This window comes from Podarcis filfolensis (assembly GCF_964270895.1).
Source record: "Podarcis filfolensis genome assembly, chromosome: 2".
NCBI lineage: Eukaryota > Metazoa > Chordata > Lepidosauria > Squamata > Lacertidae > Podarcis > Podarcis filfolensis.
Window position 1 is genome coordinate 122,696,525 of NC_139605.1, and position 20,037 is coordinate 122,716,561.

Genomic DNA, 20,037 nt, shown 5'->3' on the forward strand with positions numbered 1-20,037 from the left:
CCCGTCGGAAGGGGGCGCCCGAGGCGAAGGGAGCCTTGGAGCAGGCTGCTCCCGCGGATGCCCAGAAGGGATGTTAGGTGAGAAGCGGCCCTTCTGGGCCATCAAAGTGGCGCTCCCTCGGGGGGGGGGGTCTTCCTTGCCTAACTCGCTGGAGGGACGTCGAAGGCGTGGATGCTCTGAGGGGGCATGAGGGGGGGGGGGGAGGGTCGCATAGGCAGAGCAAAGCCGGCGCCTGAGGGAAGCGCCCAGCGGGTCTCCGTCCGTCACGAGGCGGCCCGGGGGGGGGCATACAAATCTCCCTCGGGATCTGCTGCTTGTGCGGATCCCACCATCGCCTGAGGGCAGCCCTGGGCGGGGGGGGGGCTGTGAAGGGCCGGATTTAGATGAAGAGCGGCCCTCCCCCCATCCCCCACCCCCACGACTAGAGGAACGTGGAAGTGTTGTAAACAAAATTGAGTGAAGAGAAGATGATGGGTATTTAAAATTCTGAAATTCTCAATTTCTCCTCTAAAGGACATAAGATGTTATTCTTAACTTAAATACCATGGTGATTTTCAAGAATGCATAGAATTAACACTGAAAAACTTTTGCAATTACTGAAGTTTGTAAACCTGTTGTGGAATAAGCATACATTTTTAGGAAAACGAAGTTGTAATGTAATCCTTCAAAAAACACCTTGAGTTTACAAATTATATTGCCTGGGAAGTGTAAATAATATGATCATGATTACCTGACAGTGTAGCACTTTTAGGATCTACTTTATGTTGTTATTAAAAAGTCAGTTTTAAAATGGAAGTAAACTACAACCATCAAATACAGTAAGGCTAAAATGTTTTTTTCCTAGCCTTCCTCACATAGCAAAATCATCCAAAACTTCATCAAAATTTGTTTGTCTAAGTTTGTCACTTTCAGTGTACAGAATGCTCAGTGCGGAGTGGCCCTTAATTAATTTTTAATTCTTGAAAAACTCCTCTCTCCTGAGTTAGTGACCATAAGGCTAAGAAATAGCCACAAGATTGCTTCCACATTAGGAAAGGCCATCTGAATTTTTTCCTTGTATATAATTTGATAAAGGTCTGAATGAGACAGAGAGTGCTCTGCTGTAAGCCTATGGCTTTATGTCACATACAGGTGAAAGTCCAAAAGTTCATCAATAAGTTTCAGGTCAATATCTTCTGGGTATGCTTCCATCAACAGTTCAAGACCTTGCTTAGATGCTTCAAATTAGCAAGAATGGCAAACAATTGTGCAATATCACTGTACGCAGTACTTCTTTTTAAATTGGCTTCAAGTGCATCTAATACAGGAATAAAGGATTTTATTCTAAACCTACCGTATCTCTTGGAAGATAGTGCATCTAAGGCATCAGGTGCACTTCTGTCATTTCTTTGCCTTTCCCTCCCTCACTCTTTGTCTCCTTGTTTTGTAGTTAACATTTGGCAAGGTGACTTTTGCTTGTTTCTCAAGCTCATCAAAATCATCTCTAATTTTCCTTTAAAAATCCAGGAGTGAACTGTACAAACTTGCACAAGAACTCAGTAACAGGTCTGATTTCTGAAGGGCTTTGCTGACCTTGTGAAAATGACCTAGCACACGGGTCCAAAAATGCAGCATAAACACAAATTCCAGTTCTTCCATTTTCTGCAAAAGATTGTTAGCTTGGAGCCTGGTCTCCCCCTTCCCCTTAACATCAGATTACAAATGACTGAGGGCATCGGTGATAGCACTGTAACTTTCCAAAACAGCTTCTGTGGCTTTTGCGTGTGCGTCCCACCTAGTGTCTGACAAATATTTAGGCACTTTAAACTTAGGTGGCAAAAATGATTTTAGAACTGCCCATCTCTTTTTGGAGGATGAAAAGAAGGTATAAATTTCATTGATCATGCCAAAACAGTTCACTGCATCAAGGCAGCAATCCATAGCTGAACGGCCCACCAGATTTAAAGAGTGACCTGTGCATGGAATAAATTTTGCAAATTGTTTTTTTTTTGATGATTTTTGGCTGCATACCATTGTACTTGCCAGCCATGTTGGCAGTATTGTCATAAGACTGCCCATGGCATTTTCTAAAGTCAATTTCAAGCTCAGTAGTAAAATAGTTGAATACTAAATCAGCCATGCTTTCTCCTGAGTGGTCTTTTAGCTCAAGGAAAGTTAAAAATCTCTCAGTTGGCAAACCTTCTTCAGGTGATACATATCTGATAATTAAAGTCAGCTGATCAGTATGTGAAATGTCAGGAGTGGAATCTACTGAAAAGCTGAAATATCCAGCCTTTCTCACATCAGCCAGAATTGCATCCTTAACTTTTTTTGCCATGAGCTGAACAATTTCCTCACATACAGTTTTTGACAAATAAGAGGGAATGCCTGATCCAGAATGTCCATACCGATTGATATGAGCATGTAAAAATGGATCAAATTTTGCCACTAGTTCTAAAAGACCAAGATAATTGCCATTATTTGGCGATCCAAAGTGTTCATAATCTCCCCTGAATGGTAAGCCTCGTTCTACAAGAGTGCATATTACAGTAAGAATTCTCTCCATGACATGCCGCCAGTACTGCTGTTCTGCTTTTATTTGTTCCTCTAGCTTGGAAGTAAACATTTGCCTTCCTTGTCAGGTAGGCCAACATGGCATTCCTATGCTTCTCTGAGTTTTCATGACTTTGGATAAGATGGCGGTTGTGCCAGTCATCAAACCCTTCGTTAGCTAAAGCTGTGGAAGAAGATGCAAGGTCTGGAAAGTGTTTACAAACAAAGCAAAAAAATCCGCCCTTTTGAGGGAGAATATGCAAGCCACTCTCAGCTATATATTTCCTCATTTGCTTTTATTGAATAAAAAAGAGCTTTTGTGCAAAACCTGGACTACTTTTTGTACACTCGTTTGGAATTTAAAAATGGTCCACAAAGATGCAGAACTTGAGAGGAACCCCTCTCTACCCAGTAGGATACTTCCTCATGTGATAATTCTGACCACAAACCAACATCTGGTACAGTAGATATATGTTTGGCATCATCTTTATCTGCATCCGGAACACCTTGGACTTGGCCTGCTATCATATCAGGTGTGAACTGCAAAATCTGACTATTCACATTCTTTTCTTGTGGCTCTTTAGCCTCTCCCTGCCCAGTAAGTGACTCTTGAATTAGTTCTATTTTTCCAGTTTGAGCTAGTATCATGGCTGCTTCCTCATAATTAGCTTGCTCAGGGGTCAGCAAACTTTTTCAGCAGGGGGCCAGTCCACTGTCCCTCAGACATTGTGGGGGACCAGACTATATTTTTTTTTGGGGGGGGGGAAATGGAACAAATTTCTATGCCCCACAAATAACCCTGAGATGCATTTTAAATAAAAGGGCACATTCTACTCATGTAAAAACACGCTGATTCCAGGACCGTCCGCGGGCTGGATTTAGAAGGCGATTCGGCTGGATGCGGCCCCTGGGCCTTAGTTTGCCTACCCATGAGCTTGCTGTTCCACATCCTGCTTCACTGTTTCTCTTTCAGGGAGGTTTTTGTCTGGTTGAATGCCTGTAGCTGGTTCAGACTGAATAGCTTCACTGCTCACTCTTGTTGCTTCAATGAGTGGTTGATGCACAAAAGCAGTGATTGGTCTTAACTTCATTATCATAGCATTTCTGAGTCTCTGTCTCTTGCGCTTGCTAGCGCCACTTTTAAATCTTTAACTCATGCTTAGATTAGAATCTAAAAATAAGAATAAAAATTAATCTTCAACTGGGTAAACTCGGGCTTCTGTCACTCACTCAGTAGCTGCCACCACTCACTGACTTCCCTATGCCTTTCTTGAGGGGCAGTGAGACCCCTCTGGCTGACTCCTGGGGTTTGGAGAGGAAAACCCCTAACTTTGTGTTTCTCCTAGAGGCTTGGCACTTGCACATTTTTGGGCTTTGCCCCTCCCAGAACCCTTCTTAAGGCACTGGTAGAGGGCAGAGCGGATGAGACTGTTGGCACAGCACTAGACTGGGCTTTTAAACAAAGAACAAATATTTTCTTGACTGTCTACAAGTAACAGGATTTTAAACACAAAAGGCACTTTAAATTAAACACAGAAAAGGAAAACAACACCGGGCACAAATAAAACAAGACAAAACGCAGTTCCTCTGACCCTGAACTGATCCCTATACTTCTGTCCGCCCTCAGGATGAGGTCCAGTTACCAACCTGAAGCCTGGCCTCCTGCCTTCTACAGGTAGTTCTGGATCCCTCCAAGGATCCCTTCCCACTGCTGCCTTCCCTGGTCCCCAAGGCCTCTCTCTGCCTGTGGGCAGTCTGCAGTGCATGCTGCATGCACCAACAGGGCTCTGTGAAGTGTGAAAGATAGACTTCTCTGCCTGGAAGGGGTGAGGCCAGTGCCAGTCATGTGTGCTTGCCTTGCTCTGTTCAAGCCAAGAAGGAGGGAAGGAATGGAAGAGACTTGGGAGAGCTTGCTTGCGTAGTCTTATCTGCTCCATGCGGCCTTCCACTCACACGCTCCCACTGATTAAAGTGTAGCATGTACCACTACTGACCTGACCCTTGAGCTGAGGAAGGCTGTACAGCTGGTTGTTGACTCTCTGGGCCTGCTGGCTCTGGATTCTGAGATGGAAAATTCTGGGGTGTGAGGATACTCGTCAGGGCGAAAGTCCCCGCATATTTCTGCGGTTAACAGAAGAAGGAAGTTCCAACCAAATACAGGAGCAAAAGAGCGGTCAGTAGACCACAGTCTTTATTGTTGCAAAACAGGTTTCCACACAGAGTAAGAACATATGCGGAGCCATCATTGATACATCATTGATACATCATCATTATGTCACAAGGAGGGAGAGGAGTCGTGAGGTTACCCAAGTTTATCAACTTGCCCTGGGTATCAGATCAAGTTCCCAACACCATAAGTACCCGCCATCAATCTATGTTCATTGTTTCCCTCAAGGGAGGGGTGCTGTGTACTTGACTGTATATCCCAAGGATCATGGGGGAGGGTGGTATCTAAGTTGAGTACGTGACCTCTCCCTTACAGGATTATGGAGGAAGACGATGTCCAAGTCCGCCTTTCCTTTTGAAGCAAAATGTCATTGAAATGGGGGAGAAATGCCCTCGCATGAAATCTTGGGTTTGCAATTTTGGGAGAGGGGATACTGCAGTGCTGGAGAGCGGGCAGGCTGGCGAAGCCCCCTAGATTCAGAGGCCCGAGTTCCCCTGTCCTCGCATGAAGTCTTTGGTTTACAATTTTGGGAGAGGGAAGACTGCGGCGCTGGGGAGCGGGCAGGCTGGCAAGGCCCCCTTGATCTAGAGGCCCTAGGCTTCAGCCTACTTAGCCTATACATAAATCCGGCCCTGGGGCTGTGTGTCATTTTGGGCACCGTGAAAGGACAGCAGGGCTAGTTGTTCAGTTAGCTGTTGGGCTTAAATCCTTTCTGCTGAGGCAATTTTACAAATTTAAAATACTTAGAATCATAGAATCATAGAATCATAGAATCATAGAGTTGGAAGAGACCACAAGGGCCATCGAGTCCAACCCCCTGCCAAGCAGGAAACACCATCAGAGCACTCCTGACATATGGTTGTCAAGCCTCTGCTTAAAGACCTCCAAAGAAGGAGACTCCACCACACTCCTTGGCAGCAAATTCCACTGTCGAACAGCTCTTACTGTCAGGAAGTTCTTCCTAATGTTTACTTAAATGATGCAAAGTTAGCCCAGGGGTGGGGAAGGAAAGGAGACCACCAGATTAGCATTTTTCTAATATTTTGGTTAGGGAGGCAACCTAAGATTTGTCTCGGGTATAACTTGACCAGCCTTGGGTGCAAAATGTGCCTGGCTGGCCTTAATTTGCACTCGAGACTGCATAGCAGGGGTATGGCCAAGGGTGTGGGTGAAGAGGAGCATTTTAGGAACATGGTCAAGGGATCCAGAAAACAGAAGTAATGCAGTAAGTTGGGTCAGTCTGGGAATACAGGCAAAAGGTTTAAAAAATGGAGCATAATGGAGACTGAAAAGGAGGTAAGGTCACTCCTAGGAGTCCAAGTGGGGTGATCTGAATGTGTCATGTGAGGGATAAAGACATTTTTCTGAGGATATGGACAAGGGTGTCAAGGGTTTGTTGGAACAGCCTTACACATGTTTATCAGGAATAAATTGCATTGAAGACTTAGAATTCTGAGGAAATGGGCATAGAATTGTTCTGTAAGTGGAGAAAAGCCTTGGCCATAAGTAAAATGTAAGACAGCCACACATTTATAGAAGAGTTCTTTTGTACAGTACTCTTCTTGGAACAGCTGCATCTGTCTTCTCACCTGCATCTTTTTTTCTTTAAACCTCTGTGTGTGTGAATCTGTCTTTTTAGTTTACTGCATGCCCATTCTCTGATTGCTTTGTATAAGAGTATCCTTGCCTCCCATTTGTTTCAGACACGTCAAAATGCCCGATCCATTTTAAAGCTGTAATAATCACAGTAAAATTGCTTGCACTGTTACTCAATGGCCCGTAAATATCATTAACTCACATCTCAAATAGATAGAATTTTCAATCAAAGACTCGATAGAGCTTTTCAAGAGAACAGCTCTAACTCAGCCTTCATTCATTACTTTCATTTATTGTGAGGAGGGACTGTTGGTGTGTAAACTGTTCTGTTTGGTCCTTTGAAAACCTGTCAGTTGAAGGTGAAACTAGCTCAGACACAGTTCACAAGTCTTTGCCTCCATTAAAATAAGTGGCTTATTTCCTGCTCCTTTTTAGGCAAGTCTCCATCAGTAGAAACTAGCTACAATGATGTAACCATACGTTCTATTCAGAATTCTAGCTGTCAGGTCCCACGATTATTATTATTGTAGTGGAGTATTGTGCGTTTGACAGCTTCATTGCACAAAAGACATTCAATGGGTGAATGTTTTACAGGTCCCTTCATCTCAGTATTGGCAAAACAGCTGCTCTTGAATTTTTGCCTGCTTTGCTGCTGTTGAACAACCTTTCTAGAGGAAAGAGTAGTAACCATAGTGCCAACATTAGATGACTTGGTAAAATACTCATTTTTGGCGGACTTTACACAGCTGGGGGGGGCAGGTTTGGGTGAGCAGTGAAGGCATAGGTGAGTGATTGAGTGAGATAGGGTTGCCAAGCTTCAAACAGTTCGAATAACAGAATCTGAGAGTTGGAAAGGGATCTAGTCCAACCCCCTGCAATGCAGGAATCTCTGTGACAGATGGCCATCCAACTCTGATTGAAAACCCCCAAGGAAGGAGAGTCCACCAGCTTCCGAGGGAGTCTGTTTTACTGTCATTTCACAGCTCTCGCCATCGCAAAGTTCTTTGTGATATTTAGTCAGAATCTCCTTTCCTGTAACTTGAATCCATGGGTTTGGATCCTGCCCTCAAGAGCAGGAGAAAACAAGCATGCTCCCTCCTCCATGTGACAGCCCTTAAGATGTTTGAAGATGGCTGTCATATCTCCTCTCAGTCTCTTTTTTCCCAGGCTAAACATACCCAGCTCCTTCAACCGTTCCTCATAAGGATTAGTTTCCAGACCCTTGATCATTTTTTTTGCCCTCCTCCGCACATCTTCCAGCTTGTCAACATTCATCATAAATTGTGGTGCCCAGAATTGGACATAGTATTCCAAGTGTGGTCTGACGAAGGCAGACTAGAGTGGTACTATGACTTCCCTTGATCTGGACACTAGACTTCTGTTGATGCAGCCTAGAATAGTGTTAGCTCTTTTTTTGCTGCTGCATCACACTGTTTTTGGGTAAAATTGCTTTTTAAAAATACGGTTTTTGAGCTATTTTTATGGGGAAATGGCATAAGCAGCACTACCTACATGGACTGCCATACATTTGGATTTTCCCGGACATTTTCCTGATTTCCACCCAGACACTGCTGCCAACTGTGGTATTCCGGATATATCCGGGAAAATCTGGATGTATGGCAACTTTAAGTGAGATGTAAATAAGCAGGGGTTGGCAAAGTGGTTGCCAAGTAGGCAAGCTGAGGGAGCAGGGGTGGCAGCCCCTAGTTTGGAAAACACCAAACAAAATGTCATGCATCATTCCTTGGCCTGTCTTTGCACTTTGCACTGAGAACTTTGTACCTTACATAAGGACAAGCAGCAATCTCTTTTTTGTGGTAACACCTGTGCTGTGGAACATCTCATCTGTTAAGTATGCTAACTGACCAGAGGAGGCAGGAATGAAACTGATGGCTTGCTCTGCTTTATTTTCTGAAATCAGCCTTATCACTTGATAATGTCTGTACATTAGGCCAGGCTTGCTAATTAGGCCATAATACACTTGCAAGTCTTTCAAGGTGCCACAATCCTCATTTGATGGCTTTTGCTGCAAGAGAGTAAGATGGCTGCCCTTTGGAAAAACCTCTGCTTTTGTGGTTCTGGGCTTTCAAGTGCTCTAACGGTCCTGGAGAGGAGCCTAGGCTGTAGGCTGTAGGATGTGCCTTCTGGCCCTGAGTCTTCACAAAAGAAACAGGTCATGAGGAGATATGCCTAATAATTGAAGCTTGGATCATGCTTACCTAATTATATCCATGTTTTCTCACCTTGGGATTTGTCACCATCTCCTTAAATAATAGATATAGCAAAGTCTGAAGAATGTGAAAAACAAAACTAGGTGAAAACATTTAGTCCTGGGTTTCCTAAGGAAAAGAGCATTGGCCCTGGCCAAGTTTCACTGTATGTAAAATAGGGATTAGGTTAAGGCTGAATGTTACTCACTAATGTCCATTGTAAAGACCATGGAGGGTTTTCTATTTATTTTGAGCTGAAATAGTATTTAATGTGTTAAAGATCCATGTTGTCCTCACAGCAACCCTATGTCAGGTTTCTAGCCTGTGTCCGGAGATAGATTTTATGCCTTTAAATTATGTGATGGTAGGGACTAGGGAGACAAGACAACCATCTGTTCTGGGTAAAACAAGGGCTGCCAACATGGTGTCTGGGGGCATACAGAAGCCTTTCCTTGCATCCACAGGGTCTCCTAAAATCAAGCTTGAAAGTATCATTTTAGCCAATAAAATTGGGGTTTCAATGTGTAATTGTGTGTGTGATGTCCATGCCAGCTTCTTCAGTTTGCAAATGCTCACGGGTCCAAAAATGCTGGCTTCTCTGGCTAGGAAGTCTCCAGTTTATGCTGCACAAGTGGTGAAATTCCTTGTGCCCTGCTGCACAAAAAAACTTAAATGCACAGCGCAGATACTTGGATAAAAACTCTTAATTATATGAGAAACTGCTGTTATATCCAGTGCTCACATCTGATAGCAAGGATGCAAAATGGTGGCTACTAAAGGCTACTTAATGAATTCATGGCTTTGCTGGAAGTTGAAGCTTGCCTTCTGAAGGCAAAAATGATTGGGAAAATAATTTTGCTGAAAAGGCAATAGACTACCCAGCTGCAAAAGAGGAAGACTCTTAAACCTTTTATAATTTGTATGACAGAAGTAGCACCTGCTGAAATCCCCTTTGACACAACTATACCAAAGATTTAAGAGCCTCCTCTCTTGCATCTGGCTACCTTGCTGGTTGTTTACAACCATACAAGCGGTACAATTTGTTGTTTAGTCATTTAGTCGTGTCCGACTCTTCGTGACGCCATGGACCAGAGCACGCCAGGCACTTCTGTCTTCCACTGCCTCCCGCAGTTTGGTCAGACTCATGTTTGTAGCTTCGAGAACGCTGTCCAACCATCTTGTCCTCTGTCGTCCCCTTCTCCTTGTGCCATCCATCTTTCCCAACATCAGGGTCTTTTCCAGGGAGTCTTCTCTTCTCATGAGGTGGCCAAAGTATTGGAGCCTCAGCTTCAGGATCTGTCCTTCCAGTGATTTCCTTAAGAATGGAGAGGTTTGATCTTCTTGCAGTCCATGAGACTCTCAAGAGTCTCCTCTAGCACCATAATTCAAAAGCATCGATTCTTCGGCGATCAGCCTTCTTTATGGTCCAGGTCAGGAGAGTCCCCAGAACAGCAGGCAGGGGAAGGATGTTTCCATCTGGTAAGCTGAAATGCTTGTCCGGAGAGAGAAATTGCCTTAGGGTGGTGTTGAGTTCCTTTCTATATTTCAGATTTCTTAAGGTGCTGTTACCAATGAAGGAGCGTGTGAGAGATGTTTAATCTGAGCAGAAGTACAGCCATGAGATTTGGTGATTGGGCAAAGGAGGATAGGTAAGAAAATGAGATAGTTCAGCAGCCCTACAAAAAGTGAAAATGCTTTTGCTGTTCTTGAGCTATTGGTTTTGACCTTCTCAAGGTTACAGATAAATCCCCTGAGCAAATGAAAAGATCGGCCGTGGAGAGTGAATTGCTCTCTTGCTGTGGTGCACTTTCTCTCAGGCTTGTGTTGCAATTCAATAAAATCTGAAACACGGGGAAAGAATCTTGACAGGCTATGTCAAAGTAAAATTACAGGGGGGTTGCTGTCTGCATTCAGTAATTTTCCTCTTTTCCACTTCACTGGTTTTAAGAATGCTCACTCTCTCTTGCAGAGAGCCTGCTGGTGGTGCAATTTAAAAATGCAAATGCCTCATAGACAGGAGGACTTTGTAAGAAGAATTACATTTAAACAAAAGTCTTTTACTTTAGAGAGTTGTTGAATTAGATTGACCACTCACATTTGATTAATCAATGACAAACAGTTTCCTCTGGCCACATGGTGGGAGTGTTGTCTAGAGGTTTGGCAGATTCTCACCCAGTTTCTAAATTCTCAGATAGCCAAGAACTGGATGCAAGACCTAACACAATTTTGGATGGGAAGTAGTTGGGACTTGCAGCTAAAAAGGCAACTTGGAACAAGCTGCTGGGGTTTTTGTTGTGCTTTTGAGTCTAAAAAAGTGACTGGTTCAAAGACAAAAGCGTGATGTTAGAAGGTAGTTTTTATGTGATAAATGGAAGCAGCAACAGCAGCAGAATTGGGACCGTAGGTGCGATGGGGGTGTGACAGGGAAGAATTTGGTGGCTCTGGTGAAAGTCTTCTGTTCTCAAGATTGAATGGGTGAATTTAGACTTAATTAAATCTTAATTAAAAGTATGTTCATATTAGTGGCTTAGATGCATCAAAGTCACACACTCCCACAGTGCATTTCATGCTGTCTTTGCATGGTGGGGAATGTCTTCATCTAACATAAATGACCTTTTTGATCCTTCCCTCTGCAACCACCCCAACTTCTATTGTTACCTGCTCATGTGTGTTCACCTGGGCATGTGCTGCAGCTGTCTCAAACATTTGTGAAGTGAATGCAGTTTAATGTTAAATTGAGGCTGGTTTGAGAAATGGCAGTATTGGTCAAACTATAGGATCAATATGGATAACAGCTAAAGTTGTGTGAATGCAGCTTCCAAAACTAGCACTGGGCGCAGAGTAGGTGGTAATGGGAACATATCTGAAGTCTGAAGTCCTACTGAATACAGTACATGCAATCTCTCCTAAACATCTTCATTTCAACACGAATACTTCGAATGAATTAAAAGCTAAATAATTCCAAGCACTCATCCTCACTGCAGTTTAATGTGGATTTGAAGCTGCTAGTCTTTTTGCAGCACACATATGACACCCTCATCCGATTGACAGTCTGCACTTACCTCCTCATTAAATTCAGGTTTTTCTGATCCACAAATAATCATGTAAGGGAAGAAAATCCAATATAAAATTGCATGTTGCATGACTGTGGATGCACTGAAGCAAATTGTGTGGGTGACTCCCCGCCCCCATGTGGTGACATTTTTCTGGGTGCCTTCTGAGTGTCATATCCCCCTACTTCTATTTTGTTTCCATCAGCCCAAAAGAAAGGATGCAGCCTGCCCTTTTCTCACCTGCTGTTGCTGAAGGTACATTCTTATTATTTTTATTCGTAAAGCAGCTGTTTTGTGCAAAACTTCTTTTTCACAAAACAGTTGTATTGAAAATTAAAATTTGTCCTTGCAAGTGCAGCAGGCAGGAAAGGAAGCAGCAGGTTTTTGACTGCCTTAAGGCCCAAATACATGCCCACAATTTACCTCAGGTTTCCTGGTTTGGAGGTATACATAGCTTTAAAGGTTTTTTACTGTTCTTTTGTGCAAATCTGGTATATGAACAGGTAAACAAATGCCTATGCACACAATGGACTTTGGGTTTCTGGAATGTATGTTGAGCAGGAAAGTACTCTTACAAAAGCCTGCCCCTTTCTCCCCCAAGCAGTGGCCAGATTTCATGAGGCCACAGGTGCACACACAGAGTTTGTGTCCTTTGGAGAATAGAAGACATGTCTGAGACTGGCATGCTTTAAGAAATAGGGTTTAGTCACCTATTTACAGTCTGCACGGATGGAGTCCAGATCTTACAGCATGGCTCACAGAAGTGCAAGGAACTTTCCTCCAAAATGGATCTCCCCCTTACTTCCTCCTTCTTCTGTCCAGAAACCCTTGTTTCAAATCTCCCTTTTCCTGTCCCTCAAACACACAGTTACCCCAGCAACCTTTGTGACATCTGACTCCCCAGGCCAAAGAATCCTTCTATGGCCCATCAACACCTTTTTGTAATGCTAACAGGTCTGCTCTTCCCCTAACCAGCCAGGCTGGTTTGCATACAGCAGCCCAGGAATATCCTGAATTCCCTGTCTTGACACAGTTTTGTACTTTAATCCATATCACATTCAATCAAAATCCTAGTATTTATTCGGTCTTAGTGTTTAGGTGGATCCCCCCCCACTATTTCTATAACACCATTCATTGAGGGATGAAGAACAAATGCATCCCATAATGCACTGCGGTGGGAGAATGGGAAACATATTTTGGTGGCGCACAGTTGAAGGCACTCGTGTGTGAAGGTGCACAAGCATGCACACTGAAACAGTGACCCATGCACACGTTAATGTCTCAGTGCGGACACAGCTTCAGTTGCAAAGCACTTCATCACTACCAGGATCCAGTGGTCCTTTCTCTTACATTATCTTGGGATGGAGATTGGGGATGAGCATTGTGTGTGCTATTCAGGTTTTCAGGGTGAAGAAATTTCATACACTTGTTCCCTCTGTTTTTCTAAGGGACAGCACGAATTGGTGCCCTTACAAGTTCCACTTGTCTCAATCAGATACCACCTCCCAACTTCATTACAGCTTCATCATCAGCTAAATTATCTGGACAGATGTCTTCCTTATCCTCTTGTGGCTAGCACCTCAGTGTTTCTGTGTTATGAAAAAGGTTAGTTATACAGACCCAAGCTTTTCCTCTGCAATCACCCATCATGGCTGGATTAGATTAACAGAAACATATTGGGAGGAATTCAGTGTTGCACTAACACAAATTTTCCATTAGCACAAGCATTTTTGCTTGCCTGACAAAATGACCCCCCCTTTCCCCTTATCCGCACCCCCAGAAATGATTTGGAAAGCAAGTCTCATTAAGCTAGCAGGTTCGGTGCTGGTTCCTGCTAGTGCAACTACTTAGCTGAATCCGATCCATTGTATATTCCAGGGCTGCTTGCCCCATGTATGTCTTTCCTGTGGTCCATACCCAGCTTGTCATGACAGTCTGACTCTTTCTAGATACCAAGTATTTAAAGGTACTAGGTCACTGCAAGCTATCACAGATCTCTAAAATGTGTCTTGGCTTACTCTTGATTGCACTTAATGAAAGAGGCAGGAGTAGCCTGCCTCAAGCAATTCTTGCAAATCTTTTAGGTAAGATATGTCCAACCCGTCGATCCTGATTGATCAGTTGATCAGGGGGCTGATCTTGGTCGATGGTGGGCCCAAGGCACCCCCAGCACAGCACACTTCTCAATAAGTAGAAAGACAGCAGCTCCCAAGCACGAAAAGAGCTCTGCAGCCCAGCTGGTTTGAGGAGTGAGGCAGGATTGGCATCGCCTGCCCACCCTGCACCCATCCCTGCCCCTTCGGGGGAAGCAGCCAGCGCCCACCTGCCCACCCTGTACCCATCTCTGCACCCATTGGGAGCAGCTGGTGGCGTGCTCCCGCCCACCCTACACCCATCCCTGGGTAATAGATCACTGCCAGTTTTTATATTGGATCGTAGATCACACCCTACTTGTTGGACATGCCTGTTTTAGGTCATTCTCATACTGCTTCCTGCTGTTGGGGATTACCACTTTGAGAATTCATTCCACTTTGTGAAATACATAGACCTCTATTAGAAAGTGAGTGGTTGCATAAAACAGCAAACCCTTTACTGCCTTGTGTTGCGAACAGCCAGTTTGTTCTGCCAGTTATGAAATACCTTCCTAGTAAGTAAGGGAGTAAGGGACACGGGTGGCGCTCTGGGTTAAACAACAGAGCCTAGGACTTGCTGATCAGAAGGTCGGCGGTTCGAATCCCCACAACAGGGTGAGCTCCCATTGCTCGGTCCCTGCTCCTGCCAACCTAGCAGTTCGAAAGCACATCAAAGTGCAGGTAGATAAATAGGTACCGCTCCGGCGGGAAGGTAACCGGCATTTCCGTGCGCTGCTCTGGTTCACCAGAAGCAGCTTAGTCATGCTGGCCACATGACCCAGAAGCTGTACGCCGGCTCCCTCGGCCAGTAAAGCAAGATGAGCGCGGCAACCCCAGAGTCGGTCACGACTGGACCTAATGGTCAGGGGTCCCTTTATCTTTACCTAAGTAAGGGAGTGCCAGAATAATGTGGTATATTGGTTAGAGCATGGGTAGGCAAACTAAGGCCTGGGGCCCAGATCCAGCCCAATCGCCTTGTAAATTCGGCCCGCAGACGGTCTGGGAATCAGCATGTTTTTACATAAATAGAAGGTGTCCTTTTGTTTAAAATGCATCTGGGTTGTTTGTGGGGCCTGCCTGGTGTTTTTACATGAGTAGAATGTGTGCTTTTATTTAAAATGCATCTCTGGGTTATTTGTGGGGCATAGGAATTCATTCATCCCCCCCCCCGATTTAGTCCGGCCCCCCACAAGGTCTGAGGGACAGTGGACTGGCCCCCTGCTGAAAGAGTTTGCTGACCCCTGGGTTAGAGTGTTGAACTTAGGACGAGTGAGAAAAGTTCAAATCTCATGCATATATGAAGCTCACTAGATGGCCTTGGGCCAGTCACTCTAAATATCATGGAGCCATTGTGAGGATAAAAGGACCATGCTTGCATGCTTAGCCACTTGGAGGAAGAGAATAAGGGGGAAATTGCAGGCAACTGGATTTATAGAAATTTTATTGGAAAAGTATTTTTAAAAGCATTTCTTAGGAAGCTGCGTTTTTAAAAAAGTATGTATTCTGCTGCTCCTTCTGGTGAATCCCTGTGGTGATCTTGCAGTAACATTTTGAGTATTTTTTTGCCACTGGTAGCCTGACAGAGTAGATTAGGATGGTCCCCAAACCTTTGCAGTAGATTTCCAGAGCTGATAAAATATAGGAGAGCCTCTGGAGAGAAGGACAAAAAAAATTATTTCATAAAATGTAATTGTAAGCACCTCAAAATGGTTCACAACAAGAATAAAGTCACATCATTAAAAGCAGTTAACAGCTATTTAAAACATTCAAATAATAATTAAAATCAGTGATAAGCTAAAAACAGATCAAAGCACCTTGCAAACTTTCCACCTAGCTGGGTAGGCTTATCTAAACAAAAAACTGCAGATCAAAGCAGTTGATTAGGCACATATGGGATAAGACGATCTCACAAGTACCCAAATACATTCTCGAATCCATGTAGCATCAGTTGTGCCAAGTTTGATGAAGTTGGAAGGGAGAAGGGTCCCATAAGAGCAAGATATTAATACAAGGATTTCTCATCCGGGCACAGCAAGGGTTAATCAACTGTTCTCACTCGCCAAATTGAACAGGTTTAACACTCCAAAAGATGAGTTCCTCAAAGTTTTACTTGTTTTCTACTGTACTTAAAAAAATACTTACCGTTCAAAAAAGGAAAAAGGAAGATGTAAATTTCTAGCTCCTCTCACCAGAGTAGCTATATTAAAGAAAAAGAAAATGAAAGGACATACCCATTATAAACAAATCCTGCAGCTTTCAAAGAGGACTTTTCTTTATTTAGCTGACCAAACAGGTGTACTTAGCTCAAGGCAAGGGTGGCTAACACTTGGTCTGGATACCAGATCAGCCGCTGCCCCTGCAAATATTTCTGCAGTGGCAGCAAGAAAAAAGGTTGACACAGCTCTGTTGGGAATGCTAATTGTTTCCTCCCTGGTAATCAGATTTTCCTATTTGATGGTCATGGAGGGACAGTAAACTCCATCCTGATCTGTCATGGACTGGTTGGACTCAGAGGAATGGTGTGAGGCACCAGCTGGGGAACCCCCTAAGGGAGGAAGGTTCAGAGCCCAGGGTTTTGGTGGTGGGACAATGAGTGGTCAGGTGAAGAAGACTGGGAGGTGGTGGTGTCAGAAGCTGAAGAGGTAACAGGCTCTAGTGAGCAGGGAGAGTCTGTGGCAGAGGGAAGTCCAGAAGCAGGAGAGGAGCGAGGCCAAGAGGCAGAGATAAGTCAGGCTGGTGAAGAAGCCAGGGTGTCTCCACCTCCTGCTGCAGCAAGCTGCCCTCCCCCCTGATTTCCCAGATCAGTTCTCTTCCACCACCACTTCCCCCCCCCCATAGCTGCCATGACCACCCAGGTTTAGGGTGGCTTGGGGGAAGACCAATCAATATACCCCAATTATCAGGAGATTCCAGGGTTGAAGCCAAGAATTCATTCTTCACCACCAGGATCCTCTGTTAATCCCCATATGACATGGTATTCCAAGTGTCTCAGGCACTACATTCAAATCAAGGCAAATCCCCCCAAATACCCACCCCATAATGCAGGCATCATAAAAGAATAAATCTGCCTTACCTAATCTTAATACTTTACCCCCCCCCCCAAGAAACAACTAAGGAGTCCAACTCCAAATATCAGACAAGCAAACGAAAGCAGGAAGCCAGGTAGGAGTTAGCAAGGGGGCTTGATGGATTGAGGCAAATGGTTTTTTTATCCTTCTGGGGCCTGGCAGCACCGTTGTCTCAGGCCAGCCACTCCTTAGCTGTAACCAGTGCTTTTTTCTTCTTCTAAAAAAAGATGTTTAAGGGTACTCTCATTTTGACTCAAGAAAATCACCATTTTATAGTTCAAATCGGGGAAAATAAATACAGTAAATGAACAAAAGTACAAAGATTATTAAAATGTTTAGGGGTATGCGTCCCCCTGCGTCCCCCCAGAAAAAAAGTTCTGGTTGGGTGATGGTAAGAGGGGGTGGAGAGTAGGGCTGTGTGATAAATCGCTATACTGGCATTGAAATAACATTGTGATAAGTGTTTCAACAAGGCAATATGCAGGGAACAAAAGTTCTGTTTGAGGATAAACCCTCACACAAAGCAGTGAACGCTTTCGTTTTCAGGGTATCTTTCCATTTAGAGCTCAGCTAATTATGCAGAGCCTGCTGACAATCCAGGAGGGACCTCCCACAGAACTAAACAAAGAAAAGGAAAGCACTTCTTTCTTTCCTCACACTCACCCCCACCAGTGAAAAAAAGAGGGGGAAGAGTTTTCTGGTGCTGCTTATGTTGTTGGTTCCCCTTAAATAGCTTTCCTCCATATTAAAAGGGAAGGCTTTTTTATTATTTAAAGGAAACTGTCCTTTTGCCTGCTTGCTTGCCCTCCCTCCCTTTGATAAAAAGGGAGAGATTGGTGGGATAGGGCCCTTCTGGGTGGGGGGAGAAGATTTAGCAGGCTGCTTTATGCTGAAATGGGAGGTTGGGTGCTATGTGAGATGATGGGAGAGGGTGTTTTTCAGTAAGCAGTGCAAGCAAATGTGTTTCTACTCACAAGCAAGCCCTACTGAATTCAATGAGGCTTGCTCCCAGGAAAGTAGAAGTACCGTATTTTTCGCCCCATAAAAAAGTGCGTCCTATAGGGCGAAAAATACGGTAAGTTTAGTTGAACTCAGTGGGGGTTTTAGATTAGTTGAAAATATTAAATTTATTATATGGAAGTTTATTTAATATTTTTATTAAATCTACTACTTCCTTCCATTTTAAGGCCCTCCACCACTGCAGGGAGCCTCGGCAAGGCCCTCGGCCGCTGTGAGGAGGTACGGCAGGACCCTCTGCCACCGCGGGGAGGCACAGCAAGGCCCTCTGTCGCCGCAAATATATATTGTGAGATATCGGGATATTTAGCTGGTGATATATTGTGATGTTGAAAACCAGATATCGCCCAGCCCCAGTGGAGAGTCTTATGAAGGCACAGCTGAACAATGTTACTTTAACTGCTGGAGTTTTAGACTGGCCTTGGACAATGGTGTGAACTAGATAAGCAGGTGCTGTAAATTTGCCAGCTCATTGGGAGGGGGAGAGGTTAGGAGTCTCAGCATTCTCATAAATCCAAGTCTCTCAAAATAGATCCAAAGTTCTATTTCTGCAATCACCCCCAGGGTTAGTGGCATGCAATTCCTAGATTCTGACACCTCCTGCAAGCAGGGGGTTAGAATTTGGGGTGAGCAGGATAAGAGTTGGGGCATTATTTATTTCCCTTGCATAAAAAAGTCTTACACTCCTCCTGCATAAACAGGAATTGACATTTGGGGTACTGAGAAGCATTCTACTTGTAATCCTCCAGGCTGTGGGAGGAGGAAGCAATGAAATGGCCAGAACTTACAAAGCAGCAGCTTTCAGATAAAGGCACTGTGGACTGGGAAAGCCTTAATAGAACTTTACCCGTCCACATTGCAACACTAGCTAATCCAACTACCATAAAAAGTGACCACAAATCAGGTTTGAGAGATGGAGGAACCATGCAGGGGACAACAAAGAACACTGGAATGCAACTACGGTCATACCTCGGGTTGAATGTGCTTCGGGATGAGCGCGTTTGAGTTGCACTCCGTGGCAACCCGGAAGTAACAGAGCGCGTTACTTCCGGGTTTCGCCGCTTGCGCATGTGCAGACGCTCAAAATGATGTCACGTGCATGTGCAGAAGCGCCGAAACGTGGCACGCGCAAACGCGCGTACATGGGTTAAGTTTGCTTCTAGATGCAAATGGGGCTCTGGAACGGATCCCGTTTGCATCTAGATGTACCACTGTACAATTGGTGAAGTGGATCCTCTGTTCAAAAAAGTAAACAAAAGGCAGCAGTTCCATAGACAGGGATTACTATGGAAGCACCTCTAGCTGCGGAGCTGGAAAGGGGTAAAAACATACTGATTGTTGCTGTTCTCTGTAGGTGAAATTCTGTGTTTATGTGTCTAAAGTTGCACATCTGTTTACGAGTCTGTGTTCAGTAACTAACGCTGTCAAAGTTCCCCAGCTAACCATTTAAACCTTTCCATGGCTTATGTGTATAGTGTCCTTAGTCATTTATTTTAAAAGAACAAGTCTTCTTCATCTTAAAATAACAAGTCCTCTTCAGTGTATGGAGAGGCAAGATAAGTGTTAAATATAGTCACAAAAGCCAGTTCTGTCAGAGAGAAAAGCCACTGATGAAATATATTTGAGAGCTGAACTGATAAATTTCCAGTAATAAATGTCTTTTAGGTTTGTACTACAGCCTGACAGTGTGTAAAAAGTAACATCAGCCCACCTATGTGTTAAAGCAGATGTAGCCAATGTGGTGTCCTCCAAATTGTTGTAGTACTAGAACTCACATCACTCCTTTGGGTGATGACCTTTGGTTATGTTGGCTGGGACCAACAGGAGTTGAAGTCTAACAGGCTTCCTCAACCTCAGCCCTCCAGATGTTTTTGGCCTACAACTCCCATGATCCCTAGCTAGCAGGACCAGTGGTCAGGGATGATGGGAATTGTAGTCTCAAAACATCTGGAAGGCTGAGGATGAGGAAGCCTGTCTAAGAACATACGATGGCTATTACATTGACTTTCCCAATGCTGCCAAGTGGGAAATAGGCACAACAGCAAAGTTACTTGAGTAGATTCCTATTTTATTAACAGCAAAAGTGAGTGGTGATTATTTACTCTTGGAAGTGAATGCGTCTTAATAAGTGCCTCCAGAGGTTAGAGGGGGATATCCTCTTTGTTGGCATTTTTGCTCCATTGGCATTTGTATCCATGGTGTTTGCTAGCCAGGCTCTGAATACAATTAGATTTTCATGAGGCTACAAAGAAACCTGTGTAG

The 20,037-nt window shown here is 44.2% G+C and overlaps 1 protein-coding gene and 1 long non-coding RNA gene across 6 annotated transcripts in view; one reads left to right on the top strand and one right to left on the bottom strand.

Moving 5' to 3' along the window:
* Positions 1-2: 2 nt before the first annotated feature.
* On the top strand, positions 3-20,037 carry LOC310756156. Its single transcript, XR_014544730.1, has 3 exons — positions 3-77; positions 1,430-3,130; positions 17,946-20,037. It is a non-coding gene; the product is annotated as an uncharacterized lncRNA (long non-coding RNA).
* Positions 15,115-20,037, bottom strand: part of LOC310756130 (gametocyte-specific factor 1-like) — a 31,300-nt gene continuing 26,377 nt past the window's right edge. For 4 of the 5 annotated variants that reach the window (XM_083599826.1, XM_083599825.1, XM_083599827.1 and 1 more), the window contains 2 exons: positions 15,833-15,887; positions 15,115-15,340 (listed from right to left, as the gene is read on the bottom strand). In XM_083599826.1, the coding sequence (XP_083455952.1) occupies positions 15,866-15,887 (22 nt within the window). In that variant the 3' untranslated portion in view covers positions 15,115-15,340; positions 15,833-15,865. The remainder of the gene's footprint in view (positions 15,341-15,832; positions 15,888-20,037) is intronic. The other variant, XM_083599829.1, reaches the window with a different exon arrangement.